Source organism: Schistocerca serialis, chromosome 8 (genome assembly GCF_023864345.2).
Source record: "Schistocerca serialis cubense isolate TAMUIC-IGC-003099 chromosome 8, iqSchSeri2.2, whole genome shotgun sequence".
NCBI classification, from domain to species: Eukaryota; Metazoa; Arthropoda; class Insecta; order Orthoptera; family Acrididae; genus Schistocerca; species Schistocerca serialis.
The window spans coordinates 303,425,140-303,447,819 of NC_064645.1; the positions used below are offsets into that span (position 1 = coordinate 303,425,140).

The 22,680-nt window shown below is 44.9% G+C and overlaps 1 protein-coding gene and 1 pseudogene across 1 annotated transcript in view; both read right to left on the reverse strand.

Annotated features, from left to right (window-relative positions):
• Nucleotides 1–22,680, reverse strand: part of LOC126416558 (probable cytochrome P450 6a13) — an 83,541-nt gene that overhangs the window by 26,870 nt on the left and 33,991 nt on the right. Inside the window, exon 7 of the mRNA XM_050084303.1 lies at nt 20,480–20,692. Coding sequence (XP_049940260.1) covers nt 20,480–20,692 — 213 coding nt within the window. The remainder of the gene's footprint in view (nt 1–20,479; nt 20,693–22,680) is intronic.
• LOC126417775 (5S ribosomal RNA) lies at nt 11,077–11,193 on the reverse strand (annotated as a pseudogene).

Genomic DNA, 22,680 nt, shown 5'->3' on the forward strand with positions numbered 1-22,680 from the left:
CAGTGAAAAACACTCAGGCCCACTGTTCGACTGTCTAGGTGGCATGTTGACGACTCCATTTTAGACGTTCCCGTATGTGAGGAGGGACTCATCTGTGAAAAGCACATGGGCCCACTGTTCGACTGTCTAGGTGGCATGTTGACGACTCCATTTTAGATGTTCCCATATGTGAAGAGGGACTCATCTCTGAAAAGCACACGGGCCCACTGTTCGACTGTCCAGGTGGCATGTTGACAACTTCATTTTAGGCGTTCCCATATGTGAAGAGGGACTCATCTGCGAAAAGCACATAAGCCCCCTGTTCGACTGTCCTCGTGGCATGATGATGACTCCATTTTCGACGTTCCGATATGTGAAGAGGGACTCATCTGTGAAAAGCACATGGGCCCACTGCTCTACTGTCCAGGTGGCATGTTGACAACTTCATTTTAGACATTCCCATATGTGAAGAGGGACTCATCTGTGAGAAGCTCCCAGGCCCACAGTTTGACTGTCCAGGTGGCATGTTGACGACACCATTTTAGATGTTCCCATATGTGAAGTGGGACTCATCTGTGAAAAGCACCCAGACCCACTGTTCGACTGTCCACGTGGAATGTTAATGACTTTATTTTAGTCGTTCCCATTTATGAAGAGGGACTCATCTGAGAAAAGCACATGGGCCCACTGTACGACTGTCCAGGTGGCATGTTGACGACTCTATTTTAGGCGCTCTCATATGTGAAGAGGGCTCACCTGTGAAAAGCACATGGGCCCACTGTTCGACTGGGCAGGTCGCATGTTGACATCTTCATTTTAGACGTTCCCATATGTGAAGAGAGACTCATCTCTGAGAAGCACATGGGCTCACTGTTCGACTGTCCATGTGGCATTCTGACAACTTCGTTTTAGACGTTCCCATATGTGAAAAGGAACTCATCTGTGAAAAGCACATGGGCCCACTGTTCGACGGCCCAGATGAAATGTTGACGACTCCAATTTAGACGCTGCCATATGTGAAGAGGGACTCATCTGTGAAAAGCACTCGGGCCCACTGTTCGACTGTCCAGGTGGCATGTTGACAACTCCATTTTAGACAGTCCCATATGTGAAGAGGGGGTCATCTGTGAAAAGCACATGGGCCCACTGTTCGACTGTCCAGGTGGCATGTTGATGACTCCATTTTATGCGTTCCCATATGTGAAGAGGGACTCATGTGTGAAAAGCACACGGGCCCACTGTTCGACTTCCCAGGAGGCATGTTTACAACTCCATTTTAGACACCCCCCATATGTGAAGAGGGACTCATCTGTGAAAAGCACACGGGCTCACTGTTTGACTGTCCAGGTGGCATATTGATGACTCCATTTTAGACATTCCCATATGTAAAGAGGAACTAATGTGTGAAAAGCACACAACCCACTGTTCGACGGCCCAGGTGGCATATTGACGACTCCATTTTAGATGCTCCCATATGTGAAGAGGGACTCATCTGTGAAAAGCACATGGCCCCACTGTTTGACTGTCCAGGTGGCATGTTGACAACTCCGTTTTAGACGTTCTCATATGTGAAGAGGGACGCATCTGTGAAAAGCACATGGGCCCACTATTCGACTGGGCAGTTGGCATGTTGGCAACTTCATTTTAGACGTTCCCATATATGAAGAGGGACTCATCTGTGAAAAGCACATGGGCCCACTGTTCGACTGTCTAGGTGGCATGTTGATGACTCCATTTTAGACGTTCCCATATGTGAAGAGGGACTCATCTCTGAAAAGCACACGGGCCCACTGTTAGACTGTCCAGGTGGCATGTTCACAACTTAATTTTAGACGTTCCCATATGTGAAGAGGGACTCATCTGTGAAAAGCACACGATCCCACTGTTCGAATGTCCAGGTGGCATGTTGACGAATCCATTTTAGTCGCTCCCATATGTGAAGAGGGACTCTTCTCTGAAAAGCACATGGGCCCACTGTTCGACTGGGCAGTTGGCATGTTGACAACTTCATTTTAGACGTTCCCATATGTGAAAAGAGACTCATCTGTGAGAAATACATGGGCTCACTGTTCGACTGTCCATGTGGCATTCAGACAACTCCATTTTAGACGTTCCCATATGTGAAGAGGGACTCATCTGTGAAAAGCACATGGGCCCACTATTCGACTGGGCAGTTGGCATGTTGGCAACTTCATTTTAGACGTTCCCATATGTGAAGAAGGACTCACCTGTGAAAAGCACATGGCCCCACTGTTCGACTGTCCAGGTGGCATGTTGGCAACTCCATTTTAGACGTTCCCATATGTGAAGAGGGACTCATCTGTGAAAAGCACACGGTCCCACTATTCGACTGGGCAGTTGGCATGTTGGCAACTTCATTTTAGACGTTCCCATATGTGAAGAGGGACTCATCTGTGAAAAGCACATGGGCCCACTGTTCGACTGTCTAGGTGGCATGTTGACGACTCCATTTTAGACGTTCCCATATGTTGAGAGGGAATCATCTCTGAAAAGCACACGGGCCCACTGTTCGACTGTCCATGTGGCATGTTCACAACTTCATTTTAGACGTTCCCATATGTGAAGACGGACTCATCTGCGAAAACACATAGGCCCACTGTTCGACTGTGCACGTGGCATGATGATGACTCCATTCTAGACGTTCCGATATGTGAAGAGAGACTCATCTGTGAAAAGCACATGTTCCCACTGTTCTACTGTCCAGGTGGCATGTTGACAACTTCATTTTAGACGTTCCCATATGTGAAGAGGGACTCATCTGTGAGAAACACCCAGGCCCACAGTTTGACTGTCCAGGTGGCATGTTGACGACTCCATTTTAGATGTTCCCATATGTGAAGAGGGACTCATCTGTGAAAAGCACCCAGACCCACTGTTCGACTGTCCAGGTGGAATGTTAATGACCTCATTTTAGGCGTTCCCATATATGAAGAGGGACTCATCTGTGAAAAGCACACGGGCCCACTGTTCGACTGTCCAGGTGGCATGTAGACGACTCCATTTTAGGCGCTCCCATATGTGAAGAGGGCTCATCTGTGAAAAGCACATGGGCACACTGTACCACTCTCCTGGCGGCATGTTGACGACTCCATTTTAGACGTTCCCACATGTCAAGAGGGACTCATGTGTGAAAAGCACACGGCCCACTGTCCGACGGCCCAGGTGGCATGTTGATGACTCCATTTTAGACGCTCCCATATGTGAAGAGGGACTCATCTGTGAAAAGCACACGGTCCCACTGTTCGAATGTCCAGGTGGCATGTTGACGACTCCATTTTAGTCGCTCCCATATGTGAAGAGGGGCTCTTCTGTGAAAAGCACATGGGCCCACTGTTCGACTGGGCAGTTGGCATGTTGACAACTTCATTTTAGACATTCCCATATGTGAAGAGAGACTCATCTGTGAGAAGCACATGGGCTCACTGTTCGACTGTCCATGTGGCATTCTGACAACTCCATTTTAGACGTTCCCATATGTGAAGAGGGACTCATCTGTGAAAAGCACATGGGCCCACTATTCGACTGGGCAGTTGGCATGTTGGCAACTTCATTTTAGACGTTCCCATATGTGAAGAGGGACTCTTCTGTGAAAAGCACATGGGGCCACTGTTCGACTGTCGAGGTGGCATGTTGATGACTCCATTTTAGGCGCTCCCATATGTGAATAGGGCTCACCTGTGAAAAGCACATGGGCCCACTGTTCGACTGTCCAGGTGGGATGTTGACAACTCCATTTTAGACGTTCCCATATGTGAAGAGGGACTCATCTGTGAAAAGCACACAGGCCCACTGTTCGACAGTCCAGGTGGCATGTTGACGACTCCATTTTAGACGTTCCCATATGTGAAGAGGGAGTCTCCTGTGAAAACCACATGGGCCCACTGTTTGACTGTACAGGTGGCATGTTGACGACTCCATTTCAGGCGTTCCCATATGTGAAGAGGGACTCATGTGTAAAAAGCACACGGCCCACTGTTCGACGGCCCAGGTGGCATGTTGACAACTCCATTATAGTCGCTCCCATATGTGAAGTGGGACTCATCTGTGAAAAGCACATGGGCCCACTGTTCGACTGGGCAGTTGGCATGTTGACAACTCCATTATAGTCGCTCCCATATGTGAAGTGGGACTCATCTGTGAAAAGCACTTGGGCCCACTGTTCGACTGGGCAGTTGGCATGTTGACAACTTCATTTTAGACGTTCCCATATGTGAAGAGGGACTCATCTGTGAAAACTACACGGGTCCACTGTTCAACTGTCCATGTGGCATGTTGACAACTTCGTTTTAGACATTCCCATATGTGAAGAGGGAATCATCTGTGAAAAGCACGTGGGCCCACTGTTCGACGGCCCAGGTGGCATGTTGACGACTCCATTTTAGACGCTGCCATATGTGAAGAGGGACTCAACTGTGAACAGCACACGGGCCCACTGTTGGACTGTACAGGTGGCATGTTGACGTTTCCATTGTAGACGTTCCCATATGTGAAGAGGGAGTCATCTGTGAAAAGCACACGGGCCCACTGTTCGACTGTCCAGGTGGCATGTTGATGACTCCATTTTAGACGTTCCCATATGTGAAGGGGGACTCATGTGTGAAAAGCACATGGCCCACTGTTCGACGGCCCATGTGGCTAGTTGACGACTCCATTTTGGACGCTCCTATATGTGAAGAGGGACTCATCTGTGAAAAGCACATGGGCCCACTGTTCGACTGTCCAGGTGGCATGTTGACAACTTCATTTTAGACGTTCCCATATGTGAAGAGGGACTCATCTGTGAAAAGCACACGGGCCCACTGTTCGACTGGGCAGTTGGCATGTTGACAACTTCATTTTAGACGTTCCCATATGTGAAGAGGGGCTCATCTGTGAAAATCACATGGGCCCACTGTTCGACTGTCCATGTGGCATGGCCCGCATCTCGTGGTCGTGCGGTAGCGTTCTCGCTTCCCACGCCCGGGTTCCCGGGTTCGATTCCCGGCGGGGTCAGGGATTTTCTCTGCCTCGTGATGGCTGGGTGTTGTGTGCTGTCCGTAGGTTAGTTAGGTTTAAGTAGTTCTAAGTTCTAGGGGACTTATGACCACAGCAGTTGTGTCCCATAGTGCTCAGAGCCATTTGAACCATCCATGTGGCATGTTGACAACTTCATTTTAGACATTCCCATATGTGAAGAGGGACTCATCTGTGAAAAGCGCATGGGCCCACTATTCGACTGTCCAGGTGACATGTCGATGACTCCATTTTAGGCGTTCCCATATGTTAAGAGGGACTCATGTGTGAAAAGCGCATGGCCCACTGTTCGACTGCCCAGGTGGCATGTTGACGACTCCATTTTAGGCGCTCCCATATGTGAAGAGGCATCAGAGGTGCTCATACAGCAGGTCACCTACAATGAAGGCCACTCTGCCTCAGACTTCTGTACACCAATTGATTCGATACAATACGTCCAGTGGATGCTGCGAGTTCAGCTGCCAGTTGCTGTACAGTATTACGGCAGTACCTCGGGCCTTTGCAGCCACATAACGGTCCTCTCTTTCTGATGCCACACGTGATCGACCCTGCCGTGGTCTTCAGGATACAGTTTCGGTCTCTGTAAACTGTCACCACATCCGAGAAACAACAGAATGTTTCACATTAAGCCATCAGGCCACATCAGTTTGCAACTGTCATGCTTCCATTCAGCCTACAGTCCTCCACCGAAGAGAGTCGGGTAGGCGTCTTCCCTGTGCCATACTGCACCATCTGTGACTGTGTACACAGCTATTGTGAATATGTTGCTGGCCGGTGTGGCTGAGCGGTTCTAGGCGCTTCAGTCTAGGACCCCGCGACCGCTATGGCCGCAGGTGCGAATCCTGCCTGGGGCATGGATGTGTGTGATGTCCTTAGGTTATTTAGGTTTAAGTAGTTCTAAGTTCTAGGGGACTGATGACCTGAGAAGTTAAGTCCCATAGTGCTCGGAGCCATTTGAATCATTTTGTGAATGTGGGTCTACCCGGAAAGGCTTCCCCGTTTGGTATGTGCCCTGACGTCATCGTTGGCGAGGTTTTCCGTTGACCGGAATGCCATCTTCCGTACAGAACACGGTCGTGCACACATTTGTTGATAGTTTGTACAATTATATCGTGAACTAGTCACAGGACGGGGAAACAGCTGATTGTTGCTTTAATTTTGGACACCAGTTTATAGCTACATGAGTGGGGTAAATAACTGAAATGAGACTCAAGTCTTCTTTGCACTGTTCAGCAACTGTGTCATTTAAGTCCAGAGATCGATAAAAGGAACCAGTTATTAGTTTATGCTGAATTTCAAGTACAACCTCTACCCATTGTAACTCAGAGGAAGCATCTACTTCAGTATTTTACCACAAGATAAACTACTTCTAACAGCAACAAACATTTAACCACACACTGTATTTAATCTATCCTTTCTGGACACCTTTAGGTCTTTGTAAAAGTTTCAGCTAAACTTATCTCCCGCTGTAGTCTGCTTCCAATACTTATAATGGTTTGAGCTGCATGGCTATCCATTAGTGCATGGAGCTCTAGCTCTTTCCCAACACATTAATGACAATTTACAGCTATAACACCTAAGATTCCTAGGTTTTGAATTGTCCTGTGATGACCTGCACCCATAGAGATAGAAGGCCTTTTTGTTCTATACCCAGACCGTCTAACCTAAAACGCAACAAAGTCCATTCCACACAATGCCCGTTACCTGGATAGCTGCCTCCACTATGTGATGAATCCCTGACCTATTAAGCACAGCCCGATACAATACCCTACAGTACACATCAAGTAGTCTGCAACTTACATAATGGCAGGATAGCCTGTGCCTTTGATTCAGACTGTCCACTCAGCTCTGTACCAAACGTCTATCAAACGTTTGCTGCACAAGCAACACTGGCACTCTTCGGCACTTCAGACAGTTGCTATCTTCGGCACTTCAGAAAGTTGCTAGAAAACAGAGAGAATCTCTTCCAATCCATAGCAACGTGCATCATTACTACCAAACTGAGCCACCATCAGCAGTAGGTTGTTCTCTGTCTCTTCGTGGCATCCGAAAATAGTCGTTTCCCATCGAGGATGGCTCACCACTCCCCTGCCAGCATGCACACACTGTGCACAATGGGCTTCTTTTGCTCCTTGACAGCTATGCCCCTAAGGGGCCCCACTACACCCCTAAAATTGGGGCTTCCAACTATAGTAACTCCACCCTCTATGAATATCGAGGTCTTGCAGCCTGAGAGGCTTCCCTGAAGCGCTACAAACAATTGAATGTGGGTCAGGATCTTTATGAGCCACAGATAGCGCCTGAAACCTGTTTGTCAGACAAACTTGGGAACCCTTCTGAAAAGTCTTTCGCTGCCTACCACAACTGGAGACAATCTCCCTCTCAAGCACATGTGTGTGTGGGGGGGGGGGGGGAGGGGGGGCGGGGGTGGTCAACCTCAATGTGTGCAATAAGTGGAGAGATCGCAGCAGTGGACGGACTGGGAGACATGTGGGACGTGCTAGCTATCCCTTGGAACCCCACATCTGGCCCCTCACAGTGATGCCATCGGCAACAACCTCAAGCCAAGTGACCATAGCCAGCTCCATGATCTGGAGCTGTGAGTGAAGGGTTACCAACTCAGGTTGCACCTGCACACAACAGTCACTCATGGCTAACAGCTGGTCACTCGGAAATGTGAAATTTAGGAGTACATAACTATCAATTTAAGTCTGCACTCCTAACAAAGAAGATGGAATAACACAGTTATCTCACTGAGAACACTAGTATTAAAAAGTCTTTCTTCAACTCGATTATGCAAATGGCCATTGTGCAGTTCGATCAAACACTATCCATCCTACACATATTGGAGCTGACTGCACATATTACCATGTCAACACCTTTTGGAGTATGAAGCGAAGTCGAACTGGACATACAAATTCCGAATTGATTCTTCAATTGCGCCTCAAAAAATACACAGAACAGAAATCAAATGCTTCACAGACAGGCAGTGAGCACAACTGGTCCTCGCATATGTTGTCTAGTGCGACATTTTAGCCTTAGTAAGAGTATTCAACCACAGAAAGGAATTTCAAACGTGTTGAAGGTGCTGGAGCCAGCAACTGACAGAACTATATCTCGTATTTATTTACTGCCACAGCCAGCGGCACCATATAAGACAGTGATCACACAACAGGGGCGGAGACACGCCCTCACCGCCATGTCAAGTCACTTGGGGTGATCCAGGGGTCTCTGGAAAGGGATAAAGTTGCATGTACAGTGACAACGAGACAGAGTCGTATTGAGTCTACATGCTTACAACCTAAGCGCCAACTGGCCTCCTGTTGACGATCTACACTGTGGGCATGGACTATGTCTGGTGCTCTCTGGCTTACTTTCTCATAGCAATGCAATGGACAATGACTTTATTCATGGACTTTCAGTATTTCACAGATTCCATTTTTGCTTAATCACAACCAGCGAGTAGTTCGTGTTATGCGCCAAATCCTCAACCAGCACAGATATTTTAACTAGTCTTTTGTTCAAATAAAGGGAACAGAAGCACCGTTCCAACAGAAACTGTACCCAACAAGTGCACTAATCGATGAAGGGTATCCAGACACCTACCGCCAGGCATTAATTTGGGGTGTATCCACCGTTTGCCTTCATGATGGTTCGAACTCTGCTTGGGCCACTTTCAGTTAGGTGTAGGACTGGTAGCCCATTCTTCCTAAAGACCCGAAACCAGAGAAGATAGTGATGTTGGACGCTGGGGTTTGGAGTGAAGCAATGTTCTAATTAATACCAAAGATATTCCATTGGGTTCAGATCGGGTTTCTGGGCAGACAGTCTATTTCAGGCACATTATTGTCCATAAACCATTACCCCACACATGCTGCTTTATGACAGAGTGCCATGTCACGCTGATACAGTTATCGTTTTCTCCAAGCTGTTCCTCTACTGTACACAGTAAAGAACGCTGTAGAATGTGTTCATATCCTTCCACATTGTGTTAGCTGGACTGCTGATAGCACTTTGCCACCCACAGGTGTTTCCTTCCGCTGATTTCATTCGCTTTTTTATAACAATCCTCCGCGATGCTCGACAACCCTCGTCTGTCATTACATGAGGCCCGCCTGGTTTCAGTTTAGCTACAATTGTTCCTTCGATTTTCCACTTCACATCCACACCACCAACAGTCGACTTGGGTACCCTGTATGGTGTCCACATTTTCGGGCCTTACATAAACTGCATAACGACGATACCGAATAAAATCCCAGCAAATAACGATATTATTGACAAAAGGAAATAATTAGAGCCATCTCATGTACGGAATATCAAACGATTTACCATTTTAATGACAGGGGCATGAGTAATATAAGAAACTGAATGCAGCTTGGAGACGGACAGGGCAGGTGGCTAATGACACTGGAACGACTCAATTAGCTTTAACAAAAGAAAGCCCAGGCGCACTGCGGAAAGAAATAAGAGAAAATCAATATAACACCTATCAGAATAAACACGGCCGAGACGCAAGTAAGTGGCCAGAGCACATTAACGAGTGGAGACCCAGGCAAGAAAAATAAGAACTGACCTTTAACGTGGGAGCGGTCGGCTGAAGCCAGACGTGTGACTTAGTAGAATCAAGGTGGGGATGATAATGTCATATAAAAGCACTCTGAGAACTCAATTGGTCGCGCGGAATTAGCCGAGCGGTCTAGGGCGCTGCAGTCATGGACTGTGCGGCTGGTCCCGGCGGGGGTTCGAGTCCTCCCTCTGGCATGGGTGTGTGTGTTTGTCCTTAGGATAATTTAGGTTAAGTAGTGTGTAAGATTAGGGACTCATGACCTTAGCAGTTATGTCCCATAAGATCTCACACACATTTGAACATTTTAGAACACAATTAAGACACAGAGACAAGAGAGCGGGCGCTCATGTCTAGCGGCGGTCAACACACCTGCGTGTGGTAAAGGCGCGACTCTGTCTGTGCTTTACGTTTGCGAAGTGAGGGCGATACACTTCACGTATCGTGGCGACGAACATAAAGCGATAGTCAAATATTCCTGCGGGAATCTTTTCTGGCTGAATTTTGTGCGCGTCGCTTCAACCCAGAGCGAGCGTGCAACTGCCATTAATTTCGACTAGGGAAATTTGAACGTTCCACGGAACGCATAGCGCTTGAGACTGCTTACTTTCAGTCAAGACCAGAGTAGGGAATTATCGATTTGAGATCCAGCACAGAGACAACGCCGCCGCAGTTGCCGTTTGGTAATGTACGAAGCGCTTTTGGCGAAATTAAATATTGAGTCCAATTTTGCGAGAGTTGCATACTCCAACATGCGTACGCTTTGAATAGAGAAATTCAAGAGCTAATTACTAACCTATCCTCCAATGAGTACATGAGAACTTAGTTCATTGTACATTTACGACGTAGGTGTAATTTTCACTGCTGAAGATTTACTTGCTTCAATTGATAACATTTTCAAATATAGAAATATAGTTTGATTAATTACATATTCAATGTTTAAATATTAATCAATTTATTGAGAGAAGAGGTAATTAAACTTGCTTATTCATTCCAACTTGAGAGCTTTGGTAAATTAAATGTAATATGGAAAAGGGAGAGATTGTTTTATCATTTTAGTTTAAATCCCAAACTTGTCATTAATATCAATTTATGTATTCTTGGAATGTCACAGTAGCATTTTTGATTACTTTGAGATAGGGCCAGAGTTAATAGCTATGTGGAATGTTTGTTTACCACCCTGGGCTTGAGAAGACAGTCAGAACGTTATCCCCTGCCACATTCAAAATTTAACAAATCCAACGACACATTACAAGCTTTAGAAGGATTGAAACGTCGCTGATGGATTTGTTACCAAAGCACTCCGTCTTCAGGCCACCAGTGGTCTACCCGAACCATCCGATCGCCGTGCCATCCTCAGAGGAGGATGCGGATAGAAGGGGCATGGGGTCAGCACACTGCTCTCCCAGTCGTTATGATGGTATTCTTGACCGAAGCCGCTACTATTCGGTCGAGTAGCTCCTCAATTGGTATCACGAGGCTGAGTGCACCCCGAAAAGTGGCAACAGCGCATGGCAGCTGGATGGTCACCCATCCAAGTGCCGGCCACGCCCAACAGCGCTTAACTTCGGTGATCTCACGGGAACCGGTGTATCCACTGTGGCAAGGCCGTTGTCATTTGTTACCAAGGCGACATCCAATGAGTAGCCCACGTTCGAAGTAACTGAGCTGTCCTGACCGAACTGTTTGCTGTTACCGCTTCTCTACTGGCAGCACAGCACTCCTCGTCTCCTTCTACAGTGGAGAGTCTGCCTCTCGTGACATCTAGTGGCCAACTCCGCATTACTAATTTTTGACAACATTTCTCGTGAAGAAACAGTGTTCTGGCTAAAAGTACTCGGCCGCAAAAACCTTTGTTTCCATGGTACCGGTTTCGGTCAGTTTTTGACGACCCTTCGACCCTCGTACTGAAATACACTACTGGCAATTAAAATTGCTACACCACGAAAATGACGTGATACAGACGCGAAATTTAACTGACAGGAAGAAGATGCTGTTGTTGTTGTGGTCTTCAGTCCTCAGACTGGTTTGATGCAGCTCTCCATGCTACTCTATCCTGTGCAAGCTTTTTCATCTCCCAGTACCTACTGCAACCTACATCCTTCTGAATCTGCTTAGTGTATTCATCTCTTGGTCTCCCCCTACGATTTTTACCCTCCACGCTGCCCTCCAATACTAAATTTGTGATCCCTTGATGCCTCAGAACATGTCCTACCAACCGATCCCTTCTTCTGGTCAAGTTGTGCCACAAACTTCTCTTCTCCCCAATCCTATTCAATACTTCCTCATTAGTTATGTGATCTACCCATCTAATCTTCAGCATTCTTCTGTAGCACCACATTTCGAAAGCTTCTATTCTCTTCTTGTCCAAACTATTTATCGTCCATGTTTCACTTCCATACATGGCTACACTCCATACGAATACTTTCAGAAATGACTTCCTGACACTTAAATCAATACTGGATGTTAACAAATTTCTCTTCTTCAGAAACGCTTTCCTTGCCATTGCCAGCCTACATTTTATATCCTCTCTACTTCGACCATCATCAGTTATTTTGCTCCCCAAATAGCAAAACTCCTTTACTACTTTAAGTGCCTCATTTCCTAATCTAATTCCCTCAGCATCACCCGACTTAATTAGACTACATTCCATTATCCTTGTTTTGCTTTTGTTGATGTTCATCTTATATCCTCCTTTCAAGACACTGTCCATTCCATTCAACTGTTCTTCCAAGTCCTTTGCTGTCTCTGACAGAATTACAATGTCATCGGCGAACCTCAAAGTTTTTATTTCTTCTCCATGAATTTTAATACCTACTCCGAATTTTTCTTTTGTTTCCTTTACTGCTTGCTCAATATATAGATTGAACAACATCGGGGACAGGCTACAACCCTGTCTTACTCCCTTCCCAACCACTGCTTCCCTTTCATGTCCCTCGACTCTTATAACTGCCATCTGGTTTCTGTACAAATTGTAAATAGCCTTTCGCTCCCTGTATTTTACCCCTGCCACCTTTAGAATTTGAAAGAGAGTATTCCAGTCAACATTGTCAAAAGCTTTCTCTAAGTCTACAAATGCTAGAAACGTAGGTTTGCCTTTCCTTAATCTTTCTTCTAAGATAAGTCGTAAGGTCAGTATTGCCTCACGTGTTCCAGTGTTTCTACGGAATCCAAACTGATCTTCCCCGAGGTTGGCTTCTACTAGTTTTTCCATTCGTCTGTAAAGAATTCGTGTTAGTATTTTGCAGCTGTGACTTATTAAGCTGATAGTTCGGTAATTTTCACATCTGTCAACACCTGCTTTCTTTGGGATTGGAATTATTATATTCTTCTTGAAGTCTGAGGGTATTTCGCCTGTTTCATACATCTTGCTCACCAGATGGTAGAGTTTTGTCAGGACTGGCTCTCCCACGGCCGTCAGTAGTTCCAATGGAATATTGTCTACTCCGGGGGCCTTGTTTCGACTCAGGTCTTTCAGTGCTCTGTCAAACTCTTCACGCAGTATCGTATCTCCCATATCATCTTCATCTACATCCTCTTCCATTTCCATAATATTGTCCTCAAGTACATCGCCCTTGTATAGACCCTCTATATACTCCTTCCACCTTTCTGCTTTCCCTTCTTTGCTTAGAACTGGGTTTCCATCTGAGCTCTTGATATTCATACAAGTCGTTCTCTTATCTCCAAAGGTCTCTTTAATTTTCCTGTAGGCGGTATCTATCTTACCCCTAGTGAGATAGGCCTCTACATCCTTACATTTGTCCTCTAGCCATCCCTGCTTAGCCATTTTGCACTTCCTGTCGATCTCATTTTTGAGACGTTTGTATTCCTTTTTGCCTGTTTCACTTACTGCATTTTTATATTTTCTCCTTTCATCAATTAAATTCAATATTTCTTCTGTTACCCAAGGATTTCTATTAGCCCTCGTCGTTTTACCTACTTGATCCTCTGCTGCCTTCACTACTCCATCCCTCAAAGCTACCCATTCTTCTTCTACTGTATTTATTTCCCCCATTCCTGTCAATTGCTCCCTTATGCTCTCCCTGAATCTCTGTACAGCCTCTGGTTCTTTTAGTTTATCCAGGCCCCATCTCCTTAAATTCCCACCTTTTTGCAGTTTCTTCAGTTTTAATCTACAGGTCATAACCAATAGATTGTGGTCAGAGTCCACATCTGCCCCTGGAAATGTCTTACAATTTAAAACCTGGTTCCTAAATCTCTGTCTTACCATTATATAATCTATCTGATACCTTTTAGTATCTCCAGGGGGAGCACCGTGCTGGATCCCAACGGCCTCGTATCACTAGCAGTCGAGATGACAGGCATCTTATCCGCATGGATGTAACGTATCGTGCAGCCACGTCTCGATCCCTGACTCAACAGATGGGGACGTTTGCAAGACAACAACTATCTGCCCGAACAGTTCGACGACATTTGCAGCAGCATGGACTATCAGCTCGGAGACCATGGCTGCGGTTACCCTTGACACTGCATCACAGACAGGAGCGCCTGCGACGGTGTTCTCAACGACGAACCTGGGTGCACGAATGGCAAAACGTCATTTTTTCGGATGAATCCAGGTTCTGTTTACAGCAACATGATGGTCGCATCCGTCTTTGGCGACATCGCGGTGAACGCACATTCGAAGCGTGTATTCGTCATCGCCATATTGGCGTATCACCCGGCGTGATTGTATAGGGGTGCCATTGGTTACACGTCTCGGTCACCTCTTGTTCGCATTGACGGCACTTTGAACAGTGGACGTTACATTTCAGATGTGTTATGACCCGTGGCTCTACCCTTCATTCGATCCCTGAAAAACCCTACATTTCAGCAGGATAATGCACGACCGCATGTTGCACGTCCTGTACGGGCCTTTCTGGATACAGAAAATGTTCGACTGCTGCCCTGGCCAGCACCTTCTCCAGATCTCTCGCCAATTGAAAACGTCTGGTCAATGGTGGCGGAGCAACTGGCCCGTCACAATACACCAGTCACTACTCTTGATGAACTGTGGTATCGTGTTGAAGCTGCATGGGCAGATGTACCTGTACACGCCACGCCATCCAAGCTCTGTCTGACTGAATGCCCAGATGTATCAAGCCCGTTATTACGGGCAGAGATGGTTGTTCTGGGTACTGATTTCTCAGGATCTATGCATCCAAATTGCGTGAAAATGTGATCACATGACAGTTCTAGTATAATATATTTGCCCAATGAATACCCGTTTATCATCTGTATTTCTTCTTGGCGTAGCAATTTTAATGGCCAGTAGTGTATGAACATAGAATCGATTTAGAGGGATCTCTGATAATAGTAGTAACATATAAAATACATTATATACAACGAATATTAAAAGAAGAAATTATACTCGTGATAGTATGCGGTGGCGGTGAATGAGCGGGTGTTGTTAACTACACGAACGTCAACTGGCAAGGAGAGCAACGCAGTTGCTGGTTAAATACGCGATGCTCCACCCACTGCATACCGAATTACCTCAACGACATCCAATCAGGTACAGAGGACGTAAAACAGTTATTACAATAAGATGTATACAGAATAGTTACACGAAAGCGAGTAACAAATGAACAGATACGCGCATTACATTACATAAAGTAATTGCTACAAACAGCAGTACGTAATAAAAATATATATAAAAGATATAACCAATCATAACGGGTTGTGAGAACACCGGTAACCATCTGTGGGGATTTGTCACAAACTTGTGGACTGTATGCGAGCAAGGACAGTGGTTAAGCAACACCAATGGTTCCAATGGAGAAGGCGTTGTCGTGTCGATATGCGCTATCCAGATGAAGACCATTTTAGAGCTGCAACACCTACTGGATGTTAAATGCGTACTGGCATGCATGTCGACATGTAGAAATGCATGCCAGGTACTGCCGATTGCTGCTAGAAAATACTGGTTGAGTGAAACCGTTATTCGCCATGGAAATGGCGTGGAGGTGTCGATGTGCACTTTTCAACACAGCTCGAATTCAAAGTTGTGATAGCGACTATCTGTTACAAAACACTGGTAAGCAAGTAAGATGACTGTCGTCATATGTGTCAGATCCCTCAGATGAGATCACCCAAGTAACAAACAAGGTAACAAGTAAAGTAGTATACATAATATCTAAAGCATGTAAAAATAAGTTACACCAAAAGAACTACGGCAAAAAATCTCATTTACTCATTGAGGTAGTCAAAACCACAAAACAACGAGTATAAGAGGTTGAAGTTTCAAGGAATTATGAACATATTAGTATACAGTCATAAATATTCCACGAAATTCCATAAAATCGTCGTACATAATGTCAGATGTACAGAAATATTGATTACATCACTACGTAGACCACTCTACGTAGTCATAAACGTAAAATTAATGCGTAAGCAGTCAAAAGGTAAAAACGATACTGCGAATATAGTTATTTACAGTCACATACGTCCGTTAAATAGCAATAAGCGACAAGTTACAATTATTATTTGGAGAAATAAAAGGGGAATTAAAACGAACGGAAGTAAAATTAGCTAGCCTAGAGCAAAATCGTCATATTACATCAAAGGTGATACTGCACAGTGATTGTTATACAACTGACTGGGCCCATTAAGGTACTCATGCATAAAAAGTAAAAAACATAAGCAGCCAAGACTTTAAAATAAAGTGAGCAAAGTTTTATACAGTCAAGAAAACATTCCATAAAATATAAAATAAAGAATTAAAGAGGTACAAAAGAGCAGAAACATTTTATAGTAACTCTTCAAAAAGACCACAGAAATATTTTTCATGTGAAGTTTAACTGCTTGTTGAATGTGGACGAAAGTTTATTTTTGTAGTGAACACAAATTTCTGTCTCTTCTAATGTGTTAAGTACACTATGGGATCAAAAGTATCCGGACACCCCCAAAAACATACGTTTTTCATATTAGGTGCATCGTGCTGCCACCTGTTGCCAGGTACTCCATATCAGCGACCTCAGTAGTCATTACACACAGTGAGAGAGCAGAATGGGGCGCTCCGCGGAACTCACGAATTTCGAACGTGGACAGGTGATTGGGTGTCACTTGTGCCATACGTCTGTATGCGAGATTTCCACATTCCTAAACATCCATAGGTCCACTGTTTCCGATATGATAGTGAAGTGGAACCGTGAAAAGACGTGTACAGCACGAAAGCGGAACAGGTCGATCTCGTCTGTTGACTGACACAGACCGAGGACAGTTAAAGAAGGTCGTAATGTGTAATAGGCAGACATCTATCCAGACCATCAAACAGGAATTCCAAACTGCATCTATTGCAAGTACTATGACAGTTAGGCTGGAGGTGGAATTTCATGGTCGAGCGGCTGCTCGTAAACCACACATCACGCCGGTAAATGCCAACGATACCTCGCTTGGTGCAATGAACGCAAACATTGGACGACTGAACAGTGGAAAAACGTTGTGTGGAGTGACGAATCACGGTACACAATGTGGCGATCCGATGGCAGGGTGTGGGTATGGCGAATGCCCGGTGAACGTCATCTGTCAGTGTGTGTATTGCTTAAAATTCGGAGGCAGTAGTGTTATGGTGTGGTCGTGTTTTTCATGGAGGGATATTGTACCCCTTGTTGTTTTGCGTGGCACTATCACAGCACAGACTTACATTGATGCTTTAAGCACCTTCTTGCTTCACACTGTTGAAGAGCAATTCGGCGATGGCAGTTGCATCTTCCAACACGACTGAGCACCTGTTCATAATGCACAGCCTGTGGTGGAGTGGTTACACGACAATGACATTCCTGTAATGGACTGGCCTGCACAGAATCCTGACCTGAATCCTAAAGAGCACCTTTGGAATGTTTTGGAACGCCGACTTCGCACCAGGCCTTACCGACCGACATTGATATCTCTCGCCAGTGCAGCATTCCGTGAAGAACGGGCTGCCATTCCCCAAGAAACCTTCCTGCACTTGGTTGAAGATATGCTTGCGAGAGTGGAAGCTGTCATCAAGACTAAGGGTGAGCCAACACCATATTAAATTCCAGAATAAACCGATGGAGGGCGCCACGAACTTGTAAGTCATTTTCAGCCAGGTGTCAGGATACTTTTGATCACTTAGTGTAAATATCCTTTAGGTGCAGTATGAGGAATTTTTAAGTTATTCGTTATAGGTCCTTCGAGTGATTATGAAGTGACAGGCGTTGGCCAAACATTGATTAATTACGAGACACATGCAAAGTGTTCGTTATGTTTAATTCCGGAGGTACGCATAAAATATGATCCGAAATTCTCTGAAAATTATTTCGAGCAGTTAGTTCATGAGCCCGGGCGAATAGTAAACGGTTGTGAAAACACACTTGACCTCTTAGCAACAAATAACCGTAAGTTAATAATGAGCATCAAAACCGATTCAGGTAGGGATTAGTGAACACAGAGTTGTAGCGAGATTGAATACTGCAATCCCCAAATCCTCGAAAAATAAGCGAAACTTATACCTATTCAAATAATCAGATAAAAATTCACTTGATGCCTTCCTAAGAGACAATCTGCACTCATTCCAAATTAATAACATAAGTGTGGACCAGATGTGGCTTAAATTCAAAGAAATAGTATCGGAAGCAATTGAGAGATTAATACCAAACAACTGAAGAAACGACGCAGCTGATCCTCCTTGGTACACAAAACGGGTTAGAGCACTGTTGCAGAAGCAACGAAACAAACATGCCAAATTTAAACAGACGAAAAATCCCCAGGATTGGCGATCTTTTACAGAAGCTCGAAATTTAGCGCATAGTTCAATGCGAGATGCCTAGAATAGTTTCCACAACGAAACTTTGTCTCGAAATCTGGTAGAAAATCCAAAGAGATTCTGGTCATATGTGAAGTATGCTAGCGGCAAGAAACAATCAATGCCTTCTCTGCGCGATAGCAATGGAGATACTATCGAAGACAGTGCTGCCAAAGCAGAGTAACTAAACACAGCCTTCCGAAACGCCTTTACAAAAGAAGACGAAGTAAATATTTCAGAATTCGAATCGAGAACAGCTGCCAACATGAGTAGCGAAGAAGTAAATATCCTCAGAGTAGTGAAACAACTTAAATCACTTAACAAAAGCAAGTTTTGTGGTCCAGACTGTATACCAATTAGGTTCCTTTGGGAGTATGCTGATGCTTTACCTCCATACTTAACAATCATATACAACCGTTCGCTCGACGAAAGATCCGTACCCAAAGACTGGAACGTCGCACCGAAAAATGGTTCAAATGGCTCTGACCAGTATAGGACTTAACTGCTGAGGTCATCAGTCTCCTAGAACTTAGAACTACTTAAACCTAAGTAACCTAAGGACATCACAAACATCCATGCCCGATGCAGGATTCGAACCTGCGATCGTAGCGGTCGCACGGTTCCAGAGTGTAGCGCCTAGAACCAAGCGGCCACCTCGGCCGGCAAAGTGGCACAGGTCACACCAATATTCAAGAAAGGTAGTAGGAGTAACCACTAAATTACAGGCCCATATCGTTAACGTCGATATGCAGCAGGATTTTGGAACATATATTGTGTTCGAACATCATGAATTACCTCGAAGAAAACGGTCTATTGACACACAGTCAACATAGGTTTAGAAAACATCGTTTCTGTGAAACACAAGTAGCTCTTTATTCACATGAAGTGCTGAGTGCTATTGACAAGGGATTTCAGATCGATCGGGTATTTCTGGATTTCCGGAAGGCTTTTGACACTGTACCACACAAGTGGCTCGTAGTGAAATTGTGTGCTCATGAAATATAGTCTCACTTATGTGACTGTAGTTATTCCCTGTCAGAGAGGTCACAGTTCATAATAATTGAGTGGAAGTCATCGAGTAAAACAGAAGTGATTTCTGGGGTTTCCCAAGGTAGTGTTATAGGCCCTTTGCTGTTCCTTATCTATATAAACGATTCTGGAGACAATCTGAGCACCCGTCTTCGGTTGTTTGCAGATGATGCTGTCGTTTATCGACTAATAAGTCATCAGAAGATCAAAACAAATTGCAAAACGCTTTAGAAGAGATATCTGAATGATGCGAAAAATGGCAGTTGACCGTAAATAACGAAAAGTGTGAGGTCATCCAGATGAGTGCTAAAAGGAACTCGTTAAACTTCAGTTACACGATAAATCAGTCCAATCTAAAAGCTGTAAATTCAACTAAATACCTAGGTATTACAATTACGAACAACTTAAAACGAAAGGAACGCATAGAACATGTTGTGGGAAAGGCTAACCAAAGACTGCATTTTATTGCCAGGACACTGACAAAATGTAACAGACCTACTAAGGAGACTTCCTACACTGTGCTTGTCCGTCCTCTTTTAGAATACTGCTGCGCGGTGTGGGAACCTTACCAGATAGGACTGACGGAGTACATCGAAAAAGTTCAAAGAAGGGCTGCACGTTTTGTATTGTCGGGAAATATGGGAGTGTCACAGAAATGATACGGGATTTGGGTTGGAAATCATTAAAAGAAAAGCGTTTTTCGTTGCGACGGAATCTCCTCACGAAATTCCAATCACCAACTTTCTCCTCCAAATGCGAAAATATTTTGTTGACACCGACCTACATAGGGAGGAACGACCACCCCGACAAAATAAGGGAAATCAGAGCTGGTACGGAAAGATATAGGTGTTCATTCTTTCCGCACGCTATACGAGATTGGAGTAATAAAGAATTGTGAAGGTGGTTCGATGAACCCTCTGCGAGGCACTTGAATGTGATTTGCAGAGTATCCATGTAGATGTAGATGTAGAAGGCGCAGAGTGATGATTCTGCGGTCGGGACTGTTTGTGTCCGTTTTTAAAGTAATCCCGCATTACGCAGGATGCTTCCGATCAGAAAGTGCGTGCAGCCCGCAACAGGAGCAGTACTGAAGCGATCCTCACCAGAGACGACTCGGTCCAGCAGCTCCATCTCCTGCAGCTTCTCGTACGTGAACTCCGCCCCAGACGCGGCCGCCACCTCCTCCCGCAGCTGCTCCTGCACGTCCGCGTTGTGCGCCAGCTCGAACAGCGTGAAGGCGAGGGCAGTCGCGCACGGGTCGCACCCCTCCGTGAAGAACATCGTCCCGTGCGCTGCGATGTCTTCTAAGCAGTAACCTGCAAGCTCCACCAGGGATTAAATGGGTAACCTCTTCTGCATATTACTTCAGGTGTCAACTGGTTGTGTACGTCGTGCCAATGACATCTACATGGAGCTCCGCACACTTAACGCTACTATTATTTTACATCATAGTGAGAGATGGAACAAGAGGAAGCTTCATTCTCTGACACCGGGGACTCATCACAGCTGAGACTTTGTAACTCATTTACTTCATTGAGTAGCGATGTTCAGTGGCGGCTATTGTGTAAGAACACAGGTGCACATGAACTCCCAAACTTTTGACACTTTTTGGATTTATTGATTATTTTTCTCAGAATGCTGTTAAACATAATGTAGATGTAGTAATCTGAAATACACAGCACTAAATCTGCCACGCTATGCTCCTGTAGACTCGGTGAAACTTGACATCAGGGACACGAGTACACCTTCAGTTTTGCACGTTTTAAGGGGCTTTTGCACTTGCGCAACTGGCAAGACATAACTGCCTCATGGGCCAAATAAATGCAGATTTGATAAACAGTTGGTCTTTACTACTCAACTACAAGTTGATGTCAATGCCATGAGGTGGTAGCACACTGCAGCAGACTTTTATCCCCCTTTGCTCAACATACGAGATGCGACAATAAAGTAATGAGACTGATTTTCTTTAGATGATGTGGCAGCCCTGCAGACTTGCGTAGGCACAGCATCTTTGACCTTGGTCTATAAGCTGCTTCTAGTCCAAGCGACACATTGATGCAACTGCTCAGTCATGAGTTGTGCTGTAATAAGTTAAGACGTGTTTGTGTCTCTTGTCGGTCCCAGCAGAGGTTCGAGTCCTCCCTCGGGCATGGGTGTGTGTGTGTTCGTCCTTAGGATAATTTAGGTTAAGTAGTGTGTAAGCTAATGGACTGATGACCTTAGCAGTTAAGTCCCATAAGATTTCACACACATTTGAACATTTTTGTCTCTCGTCACGGAAATGGAACTACATAATATTGCGCAATGGTATACCATTTCTTTTTGTGTTAAATTGGGTGAAAACGCGACAACAACTTACGGTAAGCTTCAGAAAGCTCTTGGAGAGGAGGTTACGTCAAGTGCTCAAGTTTTTCATTGACATAAAATGTTTAGTAAAGGCAGAACGAATGTTGAAGATGAAGACTGCAATGAACGACCATCAACCTCACAGGTGGATGTCAACTTGGGCAGGGTGTGTGAACTTGTACGATTTGATCGAAGATTATCCGTGAAAATGATTGCAGAAGAACTGAACATTAATCGAGAAACGGTTCGTCTAATAATAACTGAAGATCTTGGTATGAGAAATATTTGTGCAAAAATGGTGCTCAAACATCTCACACAACAACAGCGAGAAACAAAAAAATTTGGCAGCCGATCTGTTAGAGCAAACTGAAATCAATCCATAATTATTGAGATGCGTTATCACTGGTGATGAAAGTTGGTGTTTTCAGTACGATCCAGAGACAAAACGCCAAAGTTCGCAATTGTGCTCAAAGGGATCATCCAGACCAAAAAAACTCGCATGTCAAAGTCAAAAGTGAAAAAAAGCTCGCATGTCAAAGTCAAAAGTGAAATACATGCTTGTGTGCTTCTTTGATTCCAAGGGAACTGTTCATAAAGAGTGGATGCCTCCTGGACAAACATTTAACCAATATTACTATGAAGAAATTTTAGAAAGACTTCGTACAAGAGTTCTTCGTGTCCGTGCCAACATTGCTGATAATTGGATTCTGTATCACGACAATGGGCCATGCCATACTGCTCTGTCAGTACAGCAATTTTTAACCTCAAAACAAATTTCAGTACTACCACAGCCACCTTATTCACCAGATATTGCTCCGTGCTACTTTTTTCTATTTCCAAGACTCAAAACGGCGGTCAAGGGGCACCATTTTCAAACAATACAAGATGTCCAAAAAGCTGTGGCGAGAGTCTTGGAGGATATTACAGAAGATGAGTTCCAGAAATGTTACCATCAATG